This window comes from Ammodytes marinus, assembly GCF_949987685.1.
Source record: "Ammodytes marinus genome assembly, chromosome: 13".
In the NCBI taxonomy this organism is placed as follows: Eukaryota; Metazoa; Chordata; class Actinopteri; order Uranoscopiformes; family Ammodytidae; genus Ammodytes; species Ammodytes marinus.
In genome coordinates, this window is record NC_137217.1 from 26,734,604 (window position 1) to 26,758,433 (window position 23,830).

Below are 23,830 nucleotides of genomic sequence, written 5' to 3' on the forward strand. Positions count from 1 at the left end.
TACTGAAAAACAATCAGCAGTGGAATGTATCAGAACTTATCCCAGAGGAGATTGACTCTGAACCCTTTAAAGGAATAATAAGACATTTTGCCAACAACATCTCTGAATAATATTCCTCTTTTAAACTGCATCACTGTGTTTTACGTACGTATTTGTTTTTCTGTACATGTGTATAAACTCAGCTAGCCTATATACGTTTGTGAACTTTGTTAATGCAAGTTATAAACATTCACTTTTTAGGAGTAAAATTTTTTGCAATTACATTTCCCTTTTGTGCAGACAAATCTGCTCCAAATACGTCAAAACACTTACTTTTATTTTTACACATGTTGTGGTCAATAAATTGTGTGTACAAACAATAGACTTTGAGAAATGAAAAAAACGAAAAACACATAGGATGTAAATGTAAATGTTCACTATCCTTGATACGCTAATGCTAAAAGCACTGATATTTAAATGAGGTAAAAATGAATCCTTGTGATATGCAAATATAAATACAGTAGAAAACGGACATAGGAATGTTGGATAGTGGTTTTGCAGTGGTGATGAAAAAACTGAAATTATAATAGATATAAACATTACTGCATCATTTACTTTTTCACCGCTTTGAAGCAGAATCTGAAACCAAAAAAATGTGCTCTTCATTCATCGGCGTAAATCCAAAGTGTAACAACTGACTGTCTTCTGTAAACACAGCCATGTCTCTGTCCATTTTCACTGCAACTCTTCGGCCAAAAACTGAGGTAAGACACCAGTTATCCTCCGGCATGCATGTGTAGTGTATGACGGGAGCTTTCGGTTTGTTCATGTGCACAGAGGAGACAGTGAGTCTGAGCTCTGGCTGGTGTTTTGTTCTGCTTCGCTCTCCTCCGACTGTTTCTCCTCTGAGAGTTTCTTCTCATTTTTCTCCAGGTTTTCCAGGTCTTCCAGCATCTCCTTGATCAGAGGAGGCATGGAGCCGGGGATCTCCCTCTTCAGCGTCACCACCCTCTCAGCTCCTGTGGGAAAAAATATGGAAAAGTTTGGTCATTTTGTGATAATGCGAGGCGGCATCAGACATCTTCCTGTTGTCTCCAAGTACAACAAGAAGGCTTGAAAAGTTGCACAACAATGCACTGAGCCTCACAAACCAGGGAAAATAGCTGCACAATAGAGAGAATGTCATTGTCATAAAATATTCAAAAGTTTCAAAAGTTTTTCAAGGCTATTTGTACAGAAATGCGATTTGATAAAAAGAGAGACTACTCCGTCACAATGTCTCTCTTACTTACTAATACAATCTGATGAAATATGCCATAGCTTCTCTGTATAATTCTAAATTCATCATTCATCAAGCCCAGTGTCGTCCTTGATTCTTCTTGCCTGTGAAAGTAGCTAGACTAGTTTGTGACTTATAAAATAACTTTAGGGAGATTGACGGCAGTGTGTTCTGACCTTTGGCGCTGATGCTGCGCAGGTCAGTGATCTTCATGAGGGCTTTGGGGAACATGAGGGGCATGCTGGGCCGGCGCTTACGGGAGTAGATCTTCAGCGCCTCCAGCAGCGGCTCCTGAAGCACCTCCACCTTAGACGGCTCCTCCAGGTCCTGCCGGTCTGTGCAGAACAGCGGAGAAGAAAACTAAATATTTAGAGATTTTTCTTCTCAGAAAGTGAACATTTAGCATTTTGAAGGAATAGTTGATGCTTTACTTTTCATTTATTCCAAACTTTAAAGCCATAGTGCGTAACTTCTGTCGCCCCCATGAGGAATTCTGAGTAATAACTGGCACATCTATAAGCCTTTGATGATTGTGCATGGATTAATTTTTTCCTTCTGCTGGACTTCCAGGTTCTTCTTAGCAGAAGAATCAACAACTGAAACAATTCTTTGTATTTTTCTGAGCTCCTGCGCACATGTCAAGGGGTGACACCAGTTTGTAAACGCTGCCATACTGAGAAATACAGAGAGAGTTTTGTGGAGCCGATGGGCTCAATCAACTTTGCGTCAACTCATTCGGCGATGGCTTGAATGTAAACGACATAAAATTTATGTTTAAAAGTTACGAGCCATAGCTTTAAAACATGTTTAAGAAATTCACTGGTTGGTTTATACGACGGCAGCTTTTCATGAGTATTAATCTTCTGAGCTTCAGTACCTCCAGAGACCAGACAGATGGCGCTGAGGAGGCCGCTCTCAGTGTCGTCCATCTGCAGTGGCAGCAGCTGACCGGCGAACCTGAACACCTGGTCGGTGAGCGGGCCGAACCCCGCGTTGTGGATCTGAGTGCGGGTTAGGGTCAACCCGTCAGAGAAGGTCATGGTGTCCTGGTCTGGAGTGTAACGAGTGCTTATCCTCAGTATCTGGATGGAACAGGAGTAGAGAGAAAACTTCTGAAAACTACCGGTATTTGAATTACAGAATTGTGTTCTGGCCCTAGATCTTATCAAGCTGGACGTCCTATTTGCTTTTCCATTTTTTTCTTAGCGTGTACATTTTGTTTATGTTAGGTACGTAAGGTTAATCGAATAAGCAGACGAAAAGCAGATACATTTCAGTCTGTACTGCTTTGAAGAAATTAAACGATCGAGCAATTTATGTAAGTATGTTAGAATACTTTTTAGACGTCTTTCATTTACTTTCAATCAAAGGCGAATGTCAGCTTGTGTGTGTTTTGTACTTTTGAGTTTGAGACGTTGCTACTTTTATTATTATTATTCAATTATCTTCGTAACCAAGAAATGAATAAACCTGAACAATAATAACAATAGGCACGGATAGAGATCAAATTACATCATTTAAAGCCACTACGAGTAACATGGCACGTTGGCGTCCCCTTTGGACAAAAGCGGTAGTATTTTTACGACGCCCGCTGTCGCAAAGCTGTTTTCTAGCTCGTGCCAGGCGCGCGAGTGTGAACTGAGAAGGGAGTAATATCGTGCATGTCCGTGTGTTGAAAGTGTGAGGACTCTTTTCGGCTCCGTGAGAGTGGTTTTGACACTGCATCAACTAATGCCAGTCACTGCCACACACACCTGATTGCAATGAGTTGATGCAGCAGTGTCACCTAACTACTCTCTCTCTCACGGAGCTGAAAGATTACGTGTCCGACTCCTCACAGAAAGCGAATGAACGAGAGACGGCAGTTAGTATGGATCACAATGAGGTAATGTGTTTATGTTGTTGTAAATAATGACTATTTCAGATAATGGTTATCTGATGATGGTGAAGCAAAGCAAACGTTGTGTTAGTACCAACCGCTCATTCATTTAGGAGTAAACACTGCAGTCTAGTTTCGCTCTCGTGAAATTGTATACACGTTGCTTGGCAACGCCCTGGTCCCGCCCGTAGCCTATATCACTCTCCCTTTTAGCTTTTCTTCATTGCATTTTTTCTTTGATGGTTCAGCCCCGTTATCAGTCATTATGACGACAAATAACTGTCTCAAACAAAGCTCCCGCTCCCCTTCCCTCACCTGGAGGGATAGGCTTCTCAATTCACGTTGCTGCGCCACACTGAAATCTGCGACCAATATGGATATGTGACCATAGAGCCTGCACGAGCGAACCGAAAATCGGACTGGGTGTGCGACCAGACCAAAAGCAGTAATAAAAACTATTTAAAAACGTCTTTCTTTGCACTGATGGTCTCGTTTGCTGTTAAAGGTAATTTATGATTATCAGAGGACACATGAGGCTGTTTAAAAGATATTTAAATGTTACTCGTAGCCGCTTTAAAGAATATGATTTATTGTGATAGTCCCGGAATGGTTGCTCTACTTAATGGAATTCATTGTCCGATCTTGAGGAAGAATACCTCAGCTTTTTCAGCTTCAAGTGGGCCATGACATCATTGACCCAGAGATGTGTTGCTATTATTAACATCAGCTGTATCTGGGGCGTTACTGTGACTGGGAGAGCGCAACACATCAGACACACTGCATGACTTTAGATTCACGCTGCGTGAGTCATATATGCTTCATCATATTGCAAGTGCTTCTTCCCTTGTTTGAAAATTTTTTACTGCAACTGTCGCATCAAAGGTGGAGTCAGCGTTTCTGGAGAACGTTTGTTGTCAAAACGACTTTTGGTCAAACCGAGTGAATATCTTCTCACAATCCACTACTGTGTGTCAGCTTCTTTTTTCATACATAGCCTAAAATGGGCATGTTGCTAGCTGCCGTGGGCCCCCTTTGTTTACAAACCCATTTACAGAGCCTAGGCTGTGTATTAACACTGGATTTTTTTCCAGCGCACACACAGTACGGACAGGTAGCGGATCATTGGGAGATATTCACTGATTTTGACAAGAAGTGATTTTGACAACAAGCCTTCTCCAGAATCACTGACTCCGCCTTTCAGCTGTGTCATTATGTTTTTGAATGAAGCCAAAGCCAAAGTTTTGAGTGTTTGCTGCATCGAAAAACAACAAGATGTGATGTGACTGTCACGGCAGTTCACTCGGTGACACTCCAGTGCTACTGAAATATGCAAAAGTTTGGGGAACAATTTTCTCGAATTTGACGGTTTCTAGACATTTTGGAACCCAATCCGACCCAAGCTGTCACACATTGTTAGACCACAGCTTTCACAAAGCCTTAGAGTGAGCGATCGAGCCCAGATTGTGACAGTGACAGGCAGGGTGAAGGACAATAAAACATGTGACACTCTCTGCTTGAAGGCTGCTGTGTGTCTCTCTGTCAGTTTGTGTTTGGTATGAATGACACTAGCGGCATGAGTCATGATCCACAGAGGGTGTGAATGGCAGAAGAATGGTGTGTACATGGGTAAAGAACTCAAGTTATTAAGTTTATAAGTGCAGTGTGAAATAATGGACTATTCTAGCAGCATTTAGAAGTGAAACATTTAGATCAGTCTCAACCCCTCCTGTTTGGAGAATTTTATAGTAGCTTCGAGGGCCATCAAGGACAAGAAGCTAGTTACTAAGGATGTCATCATCCACCACTGCCTCAAGTCCTTCCACAATATCAAGTGATGAGGTGAAGATGTAGTTAGTTACTTATTCTATAGTACTTCTTCTTCGTCTTCCAACAGCAAACACCCACTAAAAAAGTGTAAGGCCATTAAGTTTGTCCGTTCTGTGCTACTGTAGAAACATGACGGTTAAAAAATGGCAACGCTCCCCGCTCCTATGTAGAAATGCAATGCTCATCCTAAGGTGATAAAAAAACTTTTGTTTTCAACAACAGAAAAATTATATTTTAGAAAAGAAAGAGACGCACCAGAATATCCAGACAGGCGGTTTTCAGTAGAGTGATCTGGTCAGCGATGGTCAGGCCGGTGAAACCTGGGACTCGCTTGGCGAACTCTACCACCTTGATGATGCACTTTGTGGCCAGCTCACTGAACTTGTCCCACAGCCCGAGGTCCAGCTGGATCCTGTGGTCCGAGCTGGAGTTCTGTATGGGGGAGAAAAGATGTTCAGGTTTTAGGGAAGATACAGGACTAAGAGAGACGCATTCATTATTACGTTACATTTATAACGTGTGTAACTTCCGTCGCCCGCATGGACTTTATTCGTTCTTTGTTAACAACTGAAACATTTCGTGGGCGCTTCTAGAGCTCCTGCTTAAGAATTTCATTCAGGCAGATTAATATTTTCAGTCAGTTTTTTTGGTAATCAAAAGAGCAACACAAAGATATGAGTCAATCCTTCCTGACTCACAGTTACTCACAGTTCCAGGACGCCCTCACTTTTTCTGACAAACAACAAACGTATTGTGAGCAACATTCATGTATTTTTAAAAAGGGTGCACCCAAATACAACAAACCAGTTTCTGGTTACTGCTTTGTGATACACTGGGAAGTTTTGGTTTCTGTTACGACTGTGTACATGAGACTAGACCAGTGCACCTGAAAATGCAAAATCTGTGTGCAAATTAATCAAATATTTACTTTGGGTTTTAAATTGAGGAGCTCTTCCAAATAAATGTATCTGGAAATGTTAAATAATCTGGAAATTTCAACTAAATCTATATTTCATCAACATTTCTAAATTTCATTATTCTTTTTCTAGGAATGCTCCTGGGAAATGATATGGAAATTACAGTCTTAGACTAAAGTAATACATTAAAGAACACTTTTCTCTTCAATTTTTTTCAACATTCGAATCAGGATTTTTCAAATGGTCGACCAACTGACATGACAGTATGTTTGCGGGGGGGCTAAAAGATATTCCTAAAACCTTTCATATACATATTAGCACTGATTTTACCCCCCAAATAACATAGTTACAAGGATTTAGTGGATTTGGATTGCCAGGGCCTTTAAATGTGGAGTCAGCGATTCTGGAAAACGTTTTGACATAATCCATTTTATTTCCAAAATCAGTGAATATCTCCTCACGATTCCTGCCTAGGCTCTGTAAACTCACCGTGGTGTATTTTCCCAGCTGGCAAAGCGAGGGGAATGTCTCTCTGTGGGCCCGGCAGATCTTCTCCACTATCTGTCCGAGCTCGGCCGTCAGCTCGTACGTCTCCATGATGGTCATCTTCACCGCTTCCTTCTTCCCCTTCCTCTTACTCCGGTCGTTTCTCACTGCTGAGGAAAAGCAATCAGGACAATAAGGTTATTAAATGTTTAGGAAATAACTGAAAAGGCACACAGTTAGACTACATTTGCCTATAGGAATCTTTTGCATTTTGATGTTATTCTTGGTCATGGTCACTGATTGTATATATGGGCATGATGCTCAGTGTTTGATGCTAAAAATAAAACAGGCTTTTGGAGACGTAAGGTGATCAGTGCAATAATCCTATGCAACATTTTGGTCAAGAAATCCATGTATAAACTATACACAAACAAAGTAATAATAATACAGAGCCAGGGACGAGGTATAATATTCAGAGGAAAAAGGCAGAATTACCAAGATTAAGGTGGTAAATATACAAGAAAAAATTAACAGATTCATGAGAAAAATAAATCCAAATGACAGCACTGCCGCGTATTATGCCTGCAGTGGATGACCTCATTGTACTTTTCAACTGGATTAAGCAATAAGGAAATACTTAGGATTTGTGGAGGCTGATCCAAGCTTGCAAAGAAAAGTGATGGGGCCATTATCTCTTAAGATTATTCTATTCTTGTAAATCTGTGACTTTAATTCTGTCATGATCCCGTTTGGGCTCCTTGGCCTTATATGTGTTTTCCCTTTTCACCTGTGTTTGTGTGCTGAGCTAATTGCAGGGGTGGAGCCTGGTGTGCTGGAGTCAATTAACAACATTCGCAGCTGCCTTCAATCTTCATCAACTGCGCTACTTATACCCGGGCCTACCTTCCAGACACTGCCAGATTGTAGCTTCTGTTTTTCACACAGTCAGTTCACTCTCTCGCTCACTTGTTTTCAGCTATGCTCTGTTCCACTTTTTCCTGGTTAACCCCTGTTTCTCTGCCACAGTTCTCCCGGCCTGACTCCAGCCACCAGCTCCAGCCCTAGCTCTCCAGCACTACTCCTCGGACCCCTCCTGCCTGTCCGCTCTAGCCTGCTTCCACTCAGCCCCCTGGACTTGCCCCGTTGCTCTCTCCCTGGACCCCCATGCCAGCCAGTTTCCCTCCCCGGCTCCCGGTCCTAACACCCTGCTGGTTTTCTCCTAAAATAAATCTTCTTTTACTCACACTGTCTCTGCGCCTGTGTCCTCCAGACCCAACCGTAACAAATTCTCTTACATTGGAAGGTTTTATTCTTCTTTCAATGGCCATAATACACCGCTGCCTGTGTGTGTGTGTGTGTGTGTGTATAAACTGTATGTATACATATGTCTTTGGTATTTATTATGGTCCCAAAAACATGTGGAGTTAAAGGAAGTTACAGTATAGGACATAATGTAATGCTGCTGTGAGTTTTTCCACTGCTAGACCAACGAGTGAACAACAGCTATTTTATAGCGGAAAAGCATCCACTGATGCGAAAACACAAACCACTAGAGTTGCAGTAACAGAACATAACCAAACACTTAAGTAAACAGGGTTTTTGAAAAAAGAGGCCATGTCTTCAGAAGTTGACAGTGCGTCTCCTAGCAGCGCGCTCATTTGTCAGCCAAATGAAATGAAGCGCCCAGCCGCCCACGCAGACGCTTGAATCCTTGAGACACAGTTTCCACAAATATATCAAGAACTGGTTGTATCCTGTTCTGAAAAATGGAAAAATTGTGCAGCTGCTGTGTCATTATAGGTTATGTTTCCTCACAAAAAACATTCAGAGCCCATTAATGTTCCGAATACAAACGTATATATTATTAAGCTGGGAACACACCGCATTGGCCGCCTGCGGCGGTTGGCCGCGTGAATGCAGGAGGTTCGCCACTTGGTCATATTGGGCCATGTTCACCGCAGTCGCCGCCGCGGCCAACCGCAGCCTCATCGTAGGCAGCGGTTGGCCGCGTGACAGCAGGAGGCTCGCCGCTTGATCATATTGGGCCATATATTCCTGACGCCGACGCCGAGATCAGACCCGTCACACTTACGGTGCAACAACAACAATAACATGGTCCAGCTGTGCCAAAAAATACAGATGTAGGTTCACTGTGTAACCAGCGGCAGTCTTGTCACAAATATCATTAAAACAGCCTGAATACGCACCCCGATCTCAAATACACACACATTAACAGCAATTCAGCAACATACTAAACACATTAACAACAGCAGTGTGTGCTCAGCGGCTAAAATAAAGGCAAACATCAGCCTACCTGAAAGTGAAAGTGTGCCGGCTGACGGAGGACAACACCGGTTCTTCGCTGCACTATATTGGAATTCCACACGGACACCGCCGTCAAGTTTGGGTATATTATCCTCAGGAACAGCACACAGCTTGGTGAGTTTCACTATGCTAACCGGCGCTACCTTGGCTAAAGTACAACCAACAGCTAAACAGATGCAAAATAGCCTACACATATTTGCAGAATGTATTGGAAGCCCGATGTCCTCACTCCACACGCCCACCTCGTCTTGCAGACCACCGCCACCGGGCAATCTCAACGCTGATTGGCTGTGGAGGCGCGGTGCCCGGCGGCGCTGCAGAAAAAGATGAAAAATTTCATCTTTTTCTGCGGCGCCGTGCTCGCCGCACAAGCCTTCGATTCACGCTCCTTCGATGACACAATTTCTATGCGCCGCTAATGGCTGCGCTCCCGATTCACGCGCCTCTCATGAGGCGCGGCCACGCGCCGCGCAAGCCCCCGCCGCCGGCCGCTGGACGCCGATTATTGGGTGGACGCGCGGCCACGCCCTAGTACATTGACTTTGTATGTAATCTCGCCGCGCGGCCAGTGCGGTGTGTTCCCAGCTTTATGGAGGATTTCTAGTCAAACTGCATTAATAGATCATAAGCAATAATAACATATACTATTATGACAAATGTGATGATGGTAAAACTTGATGAAGTTGTTAAAGGTCCACACACACAATGTAACTTGCTGGTAATGTTGGAATATTTAATTGCAACCTCTTGAATTTCCTGTTTCTCTGACAAAGGGATCTGACAAGGTTAAAGTCCATTTAAGATTATAGAATGAGGCTTCTGAGAGATATATTTATGCTGCTATGAGTGCTAATGAAACAACTGTGTCATATGGAGATTTTCATTCAGGGGCCTTAACGGAATAGTTAAACATTTTTTATTTTTAGCTTGTTGCCTCATTTTCAGGTTCAAGGCAAGGCGACAGAGACCATTCCTTTGACTGTGTGTGCATTTGTACAGGAGACATTGTCGACCTCTGCCCTTTTCTCATTAGCACATCGCAATCAGCTTATCACAAATGGAGGTCAATAGGAAGTATTAGCCTGCCTCCGCAATCATAAAATAAACTTTACAACATCATTAAAAGCCCCTGTGTGCTTTGTTGGGACTTAATATCCCACATTTCGTTGTGATCTATATGTTTTGCACTTTATGTTATTTTAGAATCAAATACATACTTGAAGGAACCCTCACAGTGCACATGCATTTACTAGTAAACATAAGAGTTATAGTTGCCCTACTGACAAGCACAACTGCTGTGGTTTGAGTATAGAAATGGTCAATTCTCCACGGGGCACGTTAAGCAGGGCGACACACGCTAACCAGGTTAGCCTTTCGTAATGGCAAACGGTAACGGTGTCATTAACTTTCCACTGACTTGATTCAGGCTGCTATACACACATGTCAGGGAAGTTTAGGATTACGTAAAACCTCCGTCTCTCTCTCCCTGGCTGCCCTAGATTCAGTCCTCTTTGTGTAAACACTCCCGACAGAGATCCCTTCACTGATCCCATGACTGGTGCAGCCGGCGAGTGGTTACATGGCATCCATCTGTCTGCTACATGTGTGTTTATGTAACGCTTGGTTGTGAGAGCGCACAGGAGTATCAGGGAGGACATGTGTATGGGTGGTTCCTTTTTTCCACTGAAACCCTATCACTGCCCTCGGCTCCCTCCACATAACACACACACACACACACACACACACACACACACACACACACACACACACACACACACACACACACACACACACCGGTATCTAGGTCATTTCTGGGTGACTCAGAGTTTGGCTTTGCTGGAGTTCCCAGAGTATTTGTAATATTTGAAAGGGCTGTGTCACGCAAAATGAGAGGTATAATTATACATTAATAATTATTTTTGTAGGTTTCAGTTGGACCAGCCAACTACAACGGAGGAATGTAATGCTGGAAGCCTTTAACAAAATTACATTTTAACAATTCAACAGCAGTGTGTCTTTAAATAACTCGTTTTACCTGAATAATTGAAACGGAGATTTGGTTTCAGTGAATTATAAAAACATTAGCATATTCAGATGATGCTTCATACTGTTCACAGTGAAAGTGGAATATCTGAAGGAAGAAGAGGGGTTTAGCTTCAGAAGTCCTTAATGGGCATTTCTCACTGCAACATTGACTGACATTTGAGAGCCAGTGTTGTTAGGAAACATGACAAAGGTTGGCACAAGATCCACCTTTTACAAAACGCACAAATTGCATGAAAGATGCATGCAATTTACCTCCATAAAGTTAAGGTTAATGAAGACAGCACACAACCTCTAGAAAACAGATAATAGCTATCATAATGGCTATCGCTTTGAGAAACAAACGTTATGCTAAAGCAGCGCAATATAAAAGCACTGCTTTTGGCAGCAGCTTAACTGTGTGTCTACGCAGGGATGCGTTCAAGCACGGATTTGAATGTAGGTCATCTGCATTGAGGCAGCGTGCGACACACATGCCACCGTAGTTATGCAAAAATGTAATACGCCTCAGGTCGTGTTTATGCAAGAAACACGGGAGCTATTACGTGAACTGTGTGGGAGTCAATCTGTTATTATTAACCTCCGCTATCACGACACATTAAAAGGTCACCCTTGTTAGGCAAAATAAGCTTTTTCATGGTTGTTCAACATCAGGGTCCAAACGTGTGAGGAAAAGACAACCCTCTCTCATTTTCTCTTGCACCTTTCTGAAAACATCTCGGTCTCGGGAATAGAATCTAACCTCTACCTCAATCTACCCGGCCACCCGCCATATTGATTAAGGAGCCGGGCGCCAAAATGTAGCGTTTCAGACAAAGGCTGAAAGGTGATTTCAAACCAGTGATTCAGACATGGCACTGTGAGAAATATAAAGGTTTTTTTGGACACGACACCATGAAAACACTTTTTAGTAGAAACCAAAACACAGTTTTGAACCTGACAATGAGCATCACTATATAGTGGTTTCAATAGCCTAAATTGCTCTAAGATTTTAGCTTGAGTTGATCATTCACTATCCACTTTTTAGTCTGTCCTTGAAGGTCTCCTCATTTTCTAATGGAGGTATGCACATTTCATAAGGGAAGACAAATCCTTTTTAGGGTAGTACGCGAGTGACTACATTTTGGATTCAACAAAATACTGCTGCGTCAGAGGGACTCCATGAGGATGTTTTATGCAGTGAGTGTCATTAAGCCTCTTGCTGAATCAGACTGGACCAGACACTTACACTCCTTGGACATCCCCGCGGCGAAGCACCTCTGCAGCCTGCAGTACTGGCAGCGGTTCCTGGTGATCTTGTTGATGATGCAGTTTCTGTCGCGGTGGCAGGTGTACACCATGTTTTTCTGCACGCTGCGGCGGAAAAAGCCCTGCGGAGTCAAGAGAAGGTTTTCAATAATTAACCAGTAACTTATTTATACGGTATTAATCATTTAAGTGACCGCAACATGAGAATAATAATACCCTTGCCACTTAGGGGGAGGTAAAAGTGATGTTGGTGCGCAAATACAGCAATAGATAACCGACGTATGTGACATAACACAGTAAAATATCCAGTATGGAAATAGTATACTTAAAGATATTAACTTCATTCATTAAATGACATCAGTTCATATAATGTTAATATGTCTGGAAAATGTACAGATTTGACCTGCTGGAGACGCTAGTCACAGGATCATTAAAGGTGGATACAGCGATTCTTGAGAAGAACGTTCTTGAGAAGAACGTGCATATCTCCTCAGGATTTGTCACCAAAAAAAATCTTCCTTAGCTTACAACATGCCTGCTTAGAAGCCTAGGATATGTGTACTAACAAAAACATTTTTTTGCAAGCGCACACACAGTACGGTGGGGTGGCGAATCACGAGGAGATATTCACAGATTTTGACAAAAAGTGATTTGACAACTAGCATTTTCCAGAATCACTGACTACACCTTTTAATAAAATTAAATAAAAATAAATAGTGACACATGATAAAAAGTCCTGAAAAAATGTAGCATAGATAACAACCCTTCAAGAGATTCTGAAATTCTTTTCAATCCACATTATTGGAGCATAACAGAAGCCTGACATTTTACCTTGCAGCCTTCACAGGCGCTGACGCCATAGTGGTAGCCCGAGGACTTGTCTTGACACACAAAACACGGCTTGTAAGTGCGAGGAGGGGGCAGCGGGGAGGGCGGGCTCGCAAACAGGTCGTCTGAGCTGGAGCTGGAACTATGGCTGCCGACCGCTGCAAACACACAATCATAACGACGGACATTAATACACATTAAGCAAGCACAGCAGGGGGAATGTAGTATGCTGACAAAGCTTACAGCAGTATGACAGTGGGAGAATAAAGGGAACATCTTGAGAAATGAGCATTTTAAATATAATGTTCTTGGGCTGAGGGAAATCAATTGAATAGACCTAAAGGTGGAGTCAATGATTCTTGAGAATGCTTGTTGTCAAAAATTTGTTTTGACCAAATCAGTGAATATTTTCTCATGATCTGCTACATGTCCGTACTGTGTGAGCGCTGAAGAATAAAACCAGTCTTTATACACAGCCTAGGCTCTGTAAACAGGCATATTGCTTGCTATTGTTGGCCGCCTTTGTTTTATACATGTATACAGAACTTAGGCTGTGTATTAACAGTGGATTTATTTTCAGGTAGAGGATAGTGAGGAGAAATTCACTGATTTTGACAGAAAGTGATTTTGTCAACAAGCATTCTCCAGAATGGCTGACTCCACCTTAAACTACTATAGTGATGTAACTTTTAGTTTGAGATTAAACTTTGAAATCTAATATTCAAACAACATATTATTCAACATTGGAAATATTGGAGAAAAATACACACAAGAAAAATAATCAAGAGCGTTCACTCTAAAGTTTACAACATAAAAAAAAATCAAATGAAGGACAAGACAAATAATTATAATAAAATTAGATGCACGTTATAATCATAAATCACAGATTTTAATTTGAATACATTAATCAGCTAAACAAGAGTTAATCCAAAGCATGAATAAATGCTCAGTGATCACATACTTTCGCATCATGGATTACAACCAATAGGAGGCCAGGATCTGCACATTCAGTCTCATTTCTAAAGAGCTTGCACATCTGCTTGTTGTAGCATCTAAAATATTAATAGATGCTCCATATAATGTTATTATAAGGGATTTTTTTTTAATAAAATTGCATTTTCTAGTTGAGGAGAGATCTAGCTGAGTTCATTCGTGGAACATTACTTCAATATATCATGCAAATCTACAATAATCTCTTCAGCCTTTATATTGGATTCTTTATCTGCACATCTTCTAAAGGAACTTAGAACCCCAAAGAATAGAGTGAAATCCTAATTGTCTTGTAAATAGACCTGACAACAACGGGGCCCAAAAGTCTGAGACCGACCACATTGAAAATCTATTAATCGTTAACGTGGAAACAATCGGAAAGCTTGAGGATTAAGAAACATTTAAAAACACAGTTAACGTGATGCATTGTCAAATGGAGATTATATATTTAAGATTCTACAATGTGTCTAGGTCTGTAGCCAAATATAGGCAAATGTGTGGCATTGATCGACTTACAGTTTTTCTCAGTCGCTTTGGTGCTTTTCTCACATCACTATTAACATTTGCACAGCAATTAGTGCATTTCTCAAAACAATTAGTGCAAACTGCAAAACCTAGTGGATAACCTGCAAAAGTACGTCACTTGCTCAAAATGGATAGTCTATTCCTCAAAAGCAAGTAATCTTCAAATGACTAAATGTTGCGGAGGTTGAACTAATAGCTATGAGAATTTTCATTCTGATCTGAGAAAAGCACCAAAGCAACTGAGAAAAACTGTAACTTCCTTAGAAAAAATTCTAAAGAAATCGCTTGGGAGTGGACTGAGAAATAACAACATTTCACAGGTGATGACAGTTGAAAAAAAAAGTCCTCTTTCCATATAAATCCATGTTAGATATAAAGTACATAGCGTTAACAAAAGGGTGTATGTAAGGAGACACACATTGGAGAGAGAATGACACCGCAGTGGATCAAACCCACAGTAAAACATGGTAAGATAAGATAAGATAAGATAGAAATGTATTCATCCCAAAGGGAAAAAATACAAAATAGGTGAAATATAAACTATAGGGTGGGTGTGTTATAAAGAAAAACAGAGTGATAGATAGATAGATAGCTAGATAGATAGATAGATAGATAGATAGATAGATAGATAGATAGATAGATAGATAGATAGATAGATAGATAGATAGATAGATAGATAGATAGATAGATAGATAGAGATAGATAGATAGATAGATAGATAGATAGATAGATAGATAGATAGATAGATAGATAGATAGATAGATAGATAGATAGATAGATAGATAGATAGATAGATAGATAGATAGATAGATAGATAGATAGATAGATAGATGCAGCTATTGTAGCACAACTCTGGACCTCCATCAATCACAAAAGTCGACCCTCCCACTCTAAACCCACTTTTGAAAAGGCGGTATTTTCGCTGCAGGCCGGGGGCCTTGCTCAGCCGCCCCGCAGTCTCACTGATCACCTCCAACGGTCGCACAACAGAAAACCAAAATAAGACGTTTTGAAAAGGGGGGCCGACAAATTAAGAAAAATTGCTCATCTATGTATATCCCCCCGAACCCGTATTCAAACAGGGTTGAACCTGCAATAAGCGGGTCACACAAGGACAACCCCCTCTACCAACACACACACACACACACACACACACACACACACACACACACACACACACACACACACAGACGGAGAAAGACAAAACAATGCAGGACCATGCCACACACCCAGCTGACTGATGATAGGGAGGGTAAGTGATTTGGTCGGGGGATGGGGGAGATAGAGGTTTACCCCCCCACACACACACCCCAATTTAGGTGGTGTTATTTGACGTATGCGACAAGGCATTGTGTGACAAACAATTGAAATCAAGGGTGTCTTAAAGATAAGGAGATAAGTCAAAACCTTAGTGATTTTGTTTCCCTGGAAGAAAGGACATGCACAATGTAAAATAACAAGAAGCTCAACTCACTATTGACAGAAAAAGCTTATTGATAGATGCTGCTAACTGTTATTTTGGGTTATAAGTAATATTAAGAAAGACTCATCTGGGCTGTTTTTGAGTGATTTACCTCATTTTGGATCAAGGTAAATACAACATCCATGAATCAGATTTCAACAGAAGCATTTTCTGGATGCATTTCCAGAAACAAATATTATATTCTTGATTTGATCCATTATTCATTTATCCAATAAAATATTATATATACCATTTGATATTTCCACAAGCATGAAAGCAACATGTTCAAATGTTTGGTTTAGGTCCAAGAGACATTTCATTTGGTGTCATGTATGACGTAGAAAACATCAAAACCTCCCGAAATGTATTAGGCATTCTTGGTTAAAAAAACATCCAATACATTTGTTGCTGATACATTTTCTGTATCAATCCACAAATTGTTGCAGCTCTTGAATATTAAGTTAACTGTCCTATATTGTTTGTCTCCCTCTTCCCTTTGCTGCATGTTTAAAATGTTCAAAGCAACAAATACATTGGGATGAAATTACTATTTTCTGTTGCTTAAAAATACTTTCCGTGAGTATCCACGTGATTTGGTCAATTTGGTGGATTTTCTTTATCAAACATTTTGTGTTTTGTAGTCTGTTACTTTTCCCCACTGATTGCTGTTGCTTTTACCTCCCAAAGTACATTTACTCAAGTATCATCTTGGAGTAATACTTGTATATTCCTTTTTTGTAAGCTACGTTACACTTTTTTTCCGACAGTTACCTACGTTTTAGCTTAAATTTCAACATAAAATCAACCTTTTTGCTTTGTGAACACTCAAAAAGTGTCATCACCATTAATATTGCATCTCTGTATCATTATGAATGCATGACTTCTCCTCTCAATGCTTTTGTTTTTTTGTTGTTTCACTGTTTTGCATTGCTTTGTGATTTAAATGTATCGTATATAAACAGGGCGCCATTGAAAATGAGACCTCGGCCCTCAATGGATTTCCCTGTCTAAAATAAAGGTTAATGATAACTATTTATTTTACACATGTTGCACTTTTACAACAGTTGAGTAGTTGAGTACTTCCTGCACCACTGGCCAAAGTCTGGCTCTGTTCTGACCTGCTGATATGGTGACCGTCCGGTGAACTCGGGGCGACCCCAAACTGACCGGCCCTGAACGCCCCGTCCCAAACACAGACACCCAGACACACACACACACTGTGGTCTGTGGTGAACCCCTCTGTGCTCTGATACAGTACCCGGCTTTTATGATGCTCATAGGGGACTCGTTATTCTGTTAGAAGTGAACACTCCCTGCAAGAGGAAACTCATCAAGAAGAACTTTATAGTGTAAAGTTTGAAGAGTGCATATAGTAAAAATTTCCTTTTTGTTTTACCTTTTCTTAATAAGACATTAAACACTTAATAAAAGGGTTGTAACTCACTATGATGTAGTTTTACGCAGCTGTAAAGACATTACCAGTGTTTTTGTGATGTAAAATATTTGTTAAAGTTATCATTTCTTCTTTTTACTTTGTTTTCATTCATTATGTGTCTAACCTCCATTCATTGGTTTTAGTTGTTAAAAAATCAATCAAACACACATTTATGTATGCATACAACTACATTCTAATGTTATCAATTGTTTACATGCTGCTTATAAATGTTAAATAGGCATGTTTAGGTAAAGTGTTACTGTAGAAGGTTTAATCCTTCTTGAGAAAGGACGAGAGGAAAACTCAAGTGTCTAGTAAAAATGAAACCGAATTCATTGAAATCTAGTGCGAACAGTTTATATTACTTTGTATAAGCACTTCATGGTCTGTATGATTTCAATTATTGCATTTAACTATCAACGTAATGTTCTGAAATGTTTCAATTCCATCTAAACAAATACATTTGTTGTCGTCATTTGTCTATTTTAATGTTTTTTTTTAATCTATTATATTGGTTGTATTAATTCGTTTTCATGTTTAGTTCTCGTTTAGTTGTCTCAAATTGTTTCACTGTTTACATTTGCCAAGTCCTATATTACCAGTCAATTGTAAAGCCCTTTGAAATGCACCATCTTGTATGAAAGGTTGTATCAATAAGGTTAGACTGAGTGATTTAGGCAATGGCAACAGGGCAGATGATAACAATCCCACATATTTCTACCTTATCATCTACAAATCAGTGCACCATGGTGTTATGAAATGTTATTCCAACACTTGAGTGAGCGTTAGCCCAATGTAGGCTAAATAAACTGCAGTAAAATACATCATTTCAAATTATATAACCTGCAGGTTAAAGATGCAGGACTAACATGTTGTAGACCTATTGGGTAAAAGTCTATTGATATAATTTTGTTTATCTTATCAAATATATTAAAAGTCCTAGAGGGTTTAAGGAGGGAACATACATTCTAATTTGAGGCACTGATTCAGGCCACATAACTACAATGAACGTAACTGTCTTACATAATAAGCAAACAAAAAATAAGCAAACAAAAAATTAAAAATTAAACGTTCCACCTACACTGCGAGCACCGGTGCTGCTGCCAGTCGGCCTCCATCAGCTCGGGGAAGAAAGCTGCGAAGTCCTGGTCGGGCTTCTGCAGCGCGCATGACGCGGGGCTGGATGATACGCTGTACAAGTCCATGATTTCTCCGGGACCGAAAGCTTGGAATTCCAGATAGTCAAACATGATGTTTCCAATCTCAGCAGCAACAGCAGCAGCGATGTCCGCGTGGAGATGATATCCGCATGTGCAAACCCCTTCAAAGCACAGCGAGGGGTTCTACTTTCTATTAGACGCAACAATCGGTGTTTTTCTTGTAGCTGCAAAATATGTCCGTAAATACATTCAGAGGTGCGTGCGCTCGCTGCTCAGAAAACTGTTTGCATGTTGACGCGCAGACTGTGATCCTACCCGCAGAGACATAGCGATTAAAACACAATCCAGATCTTTCTAGAGGCTGTTTTGCATAACAAAGTTAGTCCACGGACTTCTCCTTTTTCTTCTTCTTATCTCTTCTTTATTGACGAATGTCTCCACTCAGCCTGCTTCATACTAGTTATGTCAGAGCGAGCGATGGTGTTACCTAATGTATGCGAGTGAACTCTCCGTGAACCGCCTCCGCTGCTGCCCTTCACATGACCCAACCGGTGGAAACGAGCCCCTCTCTGCGGCACAACTAGCAATACTTGGATGGTGGTTAGAAAAGTATCAAGTTACTTCATTTGGAGACTAATAATACAAAATAAATACATAAAGAAGTATCAAAATTGATGCAGTACAAACAGAAATATCATATTTTCTTTGCCAAAACATGTTGACTACATTACCCACAATGCAACGTTGTCCAGTGGTACACTTCAGTGGACCCAGGCTGCATGTTGAGCTTAGTGAAAGCTCAGTAACTTTAGCAATGTTTTTTAAAAATGTTTTATAAGTTTCAGCATTAAGCTACTAACGTTTATGTTGTATGGCTCAAAAGTAAAAATGCACCAACAAATTAATATACGCCTATCTCATTGGTTTCATTCGTACAAAACCAGAAAAGTGAAAGTGACAAGTTGTGGGTCTGATTAGTGTGCTTTTAAAGCTTTGGACTAACCAGGTCAGCTATTTTGTCCTGCTTTTAGTCGTTTTCTTATTCTTTATAGTCCTTATGAAGTGTCTTGTGGCTCAAACTCCCTAAACTCGCTGATATTAGAATAATCTCTACATTTTGACCATTTAAGATGAACCAGCATTCATCAACCCTGTCAGTATATGTGATATATATGGGTATTTATTCAAACAATTTATTCATTTCTAGTACGTCCTTTTTTGTTTCAAAGTCATATAGAACAGTTTCACAGAACAACTTTTATATTCCTGAGTTTATTTATTTATTTAACAATGTAAATCTGAATATTAATGCTCTTTCTTTTCAAAAGTGTACATTTTTGCATTGTGTGTGCTTTAATCTAACCAGAACAATGTTTTGTGTCACCTCATTTCATACTAACTTACTACTTCTGTAGAACAAAATAACTCTATAAATCTTTAAAGCTTGGAGAAAATGCATTTTCTAAATGCTCTGGTGACTTTTAAAGGGATTTTATGAGTAAAAGAAGCAGTGGAATTGTTTCAAACACAGTATAAACATGGTCTTTAAACCGCTTTGTTTACAAATATTTGGATTAATTCCTACTCCCCCTCCCCAAAATCACAAAAGCTCAGTCAGATTAGTATCTGCAGGCTGGACCACATTTTGGTTTTTAGCTCTGGGTTTATGGTTTGCCATTAATGAAAGGGGCATCAAAGCAAAACAGATAACGCAGATGTTCCAGTATTGGCATTTCATGATTGAAACCATGTGGCCTTTTTACAAAAATCAATACTTTTTAGGCTCCGTTTGTCTTCATGCACGTCCACTTCGATTCCTGATCCTTGACTTTAAGTGAGAGATATCTGCAGTTAGAAGGATCCATAATTAAATCTCCTACAAGATAAAGTAGGTCAGCTGCAAGATGGGTTTTGTGAGTGGGGGGAGGTAATCTGTTCCACTTCCAAATTATGCTCCTAATTTTACAGCGTTCGTCAATTGGTAAAAAACACACACACACACACACACACACACACACACAAAAAAAACTTCCTTGCCTCAAAAACAGAAAACAGAAAAAAAGTAGAATTTCAATTTCAATGCAAAGTCTAAGAACAATGAGTTTTAAAAGGAGACGGAGAGCTATTATTCGGGTGTTGCCAAAGAATAAAAAAAAAAGCTATTTAGTTTGAAAATATAAATACACTTGATCTCTTTCAATGCCACTGCTAACCCCATTGAGGCGCAGAGGCAGCACAGATCCAATGTTAAAGGAGGCTAATTACCCCCAGTATCTCCCACACTCCAGGGAGGCCAGGTCATCCAGAGGACAGGCATGTGAAACATTCCTGTAGCCTGCTGCTGCACCTCCCTCCCTCCCGGCACGGCTTCTCCCTGGCCCCCTTTCTCTTCCTCTTCCCTCCTCTATCCGTCATATTTTTTTCTTCATTCGTCTATATCGCTTGTCGCTCTGGTAGTGGGTTGCCATATACTGATTAATGTGAGACACTGCGGGCAAAAAACTATTGTTTTTGCACTGGTCAATTTTGTGATTTGTGTCTATTTTGCTTCCATAACATGTCTTCTTTCAGACTAGTATAAATAAAAAAGTCAAAAATGTACATTCAGGTGTTTATCTGACTGAATCCTGTCTGCTTGCTTCTGTATATTTCTCCTATACAACCTTCTTTAACATCCATTATCTCTACCTTAGTTTTTTTCCAATACTCTGACCAAAAATCTCAACTTCTAAACCACTTACATCAACTAAACTTTCCATGATTATTTTTAGCACGACTCTGAAGTTTGTTACAAAATTATTTGTTTATGTTGTTAATTGTCTGACATATAATACATATTCTTCTTAAAAACATGCCAAAAACTCATTTCTAAGACCTGTATGAATCTTTTGATCATATATTTTGATAATTTGAAAAAAGGCTGTATCCAAAATATGTTCTGTAAGAACTTTGGGCACTAATATGTTGTGAGAATGAAATAAAGATTTTAACGCATAGTTCAATGTTGCCAACTTTACACATTTATTCAAACGTTTTCTGAAAAAAAAATAGGTATTCAAAAAATGATGGTGCTGTGTCCCGCCTTAAACAAATCTGCAGTCTGCAGCCATGCTAATGTCAGGATGTTTATATGCTGATGTTGAGCAGATGTAAAGTTATCCATGATTTTCATCATCTTGATATACGGGTAGTATTTCACCAAGCTATACATCAAGGAAAGGGCTGGGAACTGCTTTTTGTTCCATGGTGAGGAAGTTAACAAGACGTGCATTTTTCTAAACTATCCAATCATTTCTCATTCTTGAAGCCTACTCTCTTGTAAAACCTGAACATATTTTTGAACACAATTCCAACAAAGCCTGTTCTTCAAGTTTAGTATATTTGTTACCTCATTCTTATGCACCAAGATGTCATCTGAATGCTAACATTCTCAGTACAGTTAGTTAACATGAAACACAATGTACAATTCTTCTTTTTAAAGAACACTTGTAATCTCTTTTTTCTTGTAAAAAAATACACTTTCATTTTATAATCTTTAACTTGCTTTTACTTATCTTCTTACTTATCTTATCTCGTTAATGCATATCTCTATTGTGTGTTCATCGGATACACGTTCAGACAAGGGCAAATTCCTAGTGTGTGCAAACTTACCTGTTACCTGACAGTAAACCTGATTCTGATTCTGACAAACTGCATTCTGACACTTCAGTCACGACATGAATCACTTCCAAGGTTCATCACAGCTTTGTTATTCTCATTTTATGCCTTTCCACACATTTTTCTTTCCAAATATGGCTTTGCACCAAATGGTTAGAATAGCAGAATGGCCACCTAACAGACGTTCAACCTTCCTTTTGCTTCTTTACAACCAGTTGTAAACTTTTACTCAGAGCCTGGCACCATTGAGGGGTTATTTATTAGTGCAATACATCTCTTTATGTTCGCTGTCACACAAGCAGCAACCTGATGACCAGGTTTGAAAGGTCTTCCTGTCGGTCAATCTCCTCTTTTGAAGTTGTTTTTGATTTTGTAAGAGAGTAACGCCTGGTGTACTAAACTAAACAGCTGAAAGACCGCCGTTGGTGATTTGTGAACGGTTGCAATCAGGTTCTCATATATCTCCGGCCGGCAACCAAACTGTAACCCTTTAGAGGTGGAGTCAGAGATTCTTGAGAATACTCCTTGTCAAAATCTCCCACAAGATAAAGTAGTAGTTGTAGTCACTTTTTGTCAGAATAGGCCCATATAAAGATATACTTACAATATTCTAACTGTATACTGTGTGTGTGCTGAAAAAATTCCAGAGCCGGCAAATAGATGAGCAATGCAAATGTTTAGGGTGTGAGGTGTTCAAAATAACCTCACCATATCAGTGTGGCTTCGAATGGAAAACGATTGCGTAATCTTTCCGCCTGCCTGGCTAGGGTGCTAAAATACTTTCACAGAAGAAGTAAAAGGCAATCGTGCAAAGACCCCCTCCGAAGTGTGGTGTCTTGAGAGGGGATATGTGAAAAGACAAATTTCAATGTAGTCATTTACTAATAAATTAACTTAATTTAAATTAATTTGCTTTGCTTATAATAAGGTAACTAATTTACCTTTTTAGGACATTGTCCACGAAGAACCATGAATGCTTGCTTATGACCATTGTTAGACTTATGTGCGCCCAACATTGTTGATTGCTCGGTTGTTGTTTCTTGCAGTAATATTTTACAATGATTGATATAAAATGATAGAAAAATGTGTATGAAAAAAAATACATTAATATGCATATACACATAGATAGTGAACACTTGCATTTTCACAGGTAAAATTCAAATGTACTTTTTTTAAGTTAATTTTAATATGCAAACAAGGAAGCAGGCAGACGTTACATCATGTATTGAAGAATGCAAATTGTTTCAGCCATCCTGGACGCATTGTCGGGCGGTCAACACTTTATGGAACATTTTACCCACAGGATAAATTGTAATAAGCTTCAATACATTGCTTAATGCTTATTCACATGTTATTGAGTTCCAGTCTTAGTCCAGACCTCAGAGTCACAAAAGTAGTAATTTTTTTCAACAATTTGAGCATTTTTACCCGTAGAAACTCTACATTTTAAAAGGGATATGACCCTGTTTATAATCACACACACACACACACACACACACACACACACACACACACACACACACACACACACACACAAACACACACACACACAAACACACACACACACACACACACACACACACACACACACACACACACACACACACACACACACACAGGCTCCTACTTTGATATGGAGTAAGGAATCTGGCAAAGGTCACCTTTAGCGTGACATCATTGATTTGAAAGTAAAATATTTGAAATTGAATCCATTTGTTTTTAAGGTTTGACCAGACTCGCACTTGTTTATTTGTACAAGACCAAGGCACACGGGCAAAGAAATCACACGC

At 39.9% G+C, this 23,830-nt stretch overlaps 1 protein-coding gene across 1 annotated transcript; it reads right to left on the minus strand.

The window, feature by feature from the left end:
• Positions 1 to 243: 243 nt before the first annotated feature.
• Positions 244 to 18,491, minus strand: LOC307259923 (retinoic acid receptor beta-like). The gene is made up of 8 exons (XM_080040004.1): positions 18,305 to 18,491; positions 12,815 to 12,969; positions 11,964 to 12,105; positions 6,371 to 6,537; positions 5,220 to 5,396; positions 2,136 to 2,340; positions 1,435 to 1,593; positions 244 to 998 (listed from the first exon to the last, which is right to left on the minus strand). The coding sequence occupies exons 1-8, from the start codon at positions 18,471 to 18,473 to the stop codon at positions 805 to 807; spliced, it is 1,368 nt and encodes a 455-aa protein (XP_079896130.1). The 5' UTR covers positions 18,474 to 18,491; the 3' UTR covers positions 244 to 804.
• Between the last annotated feature and the right edge of the window lie 5,339 nt (positions 18,492 to 23,830).

Coding starts and splice junctions, on each gene's coding strand:
- LOC307259923 (XM_080040004.1), bottom strand. CDS start 18,473: ATGTTTGACTATCTGGAATTCCAAGCTTTCGGTCCCGGAGAAATCATG. Junction 5,397..6,370: donor AGCTGGGAAAATACACCACG/GTGAGTTTACAG, acceptor TCCCCCATACAG/AACTCCAGCTCGGACCACAG. Junction 1,594..2,135: donor CATCTGTCTGGTCTCTGGAG/GTACTGAAGCTC, acceptor TGTTCTGCACAG/ACCGGCAGGACCTGGAGGAG.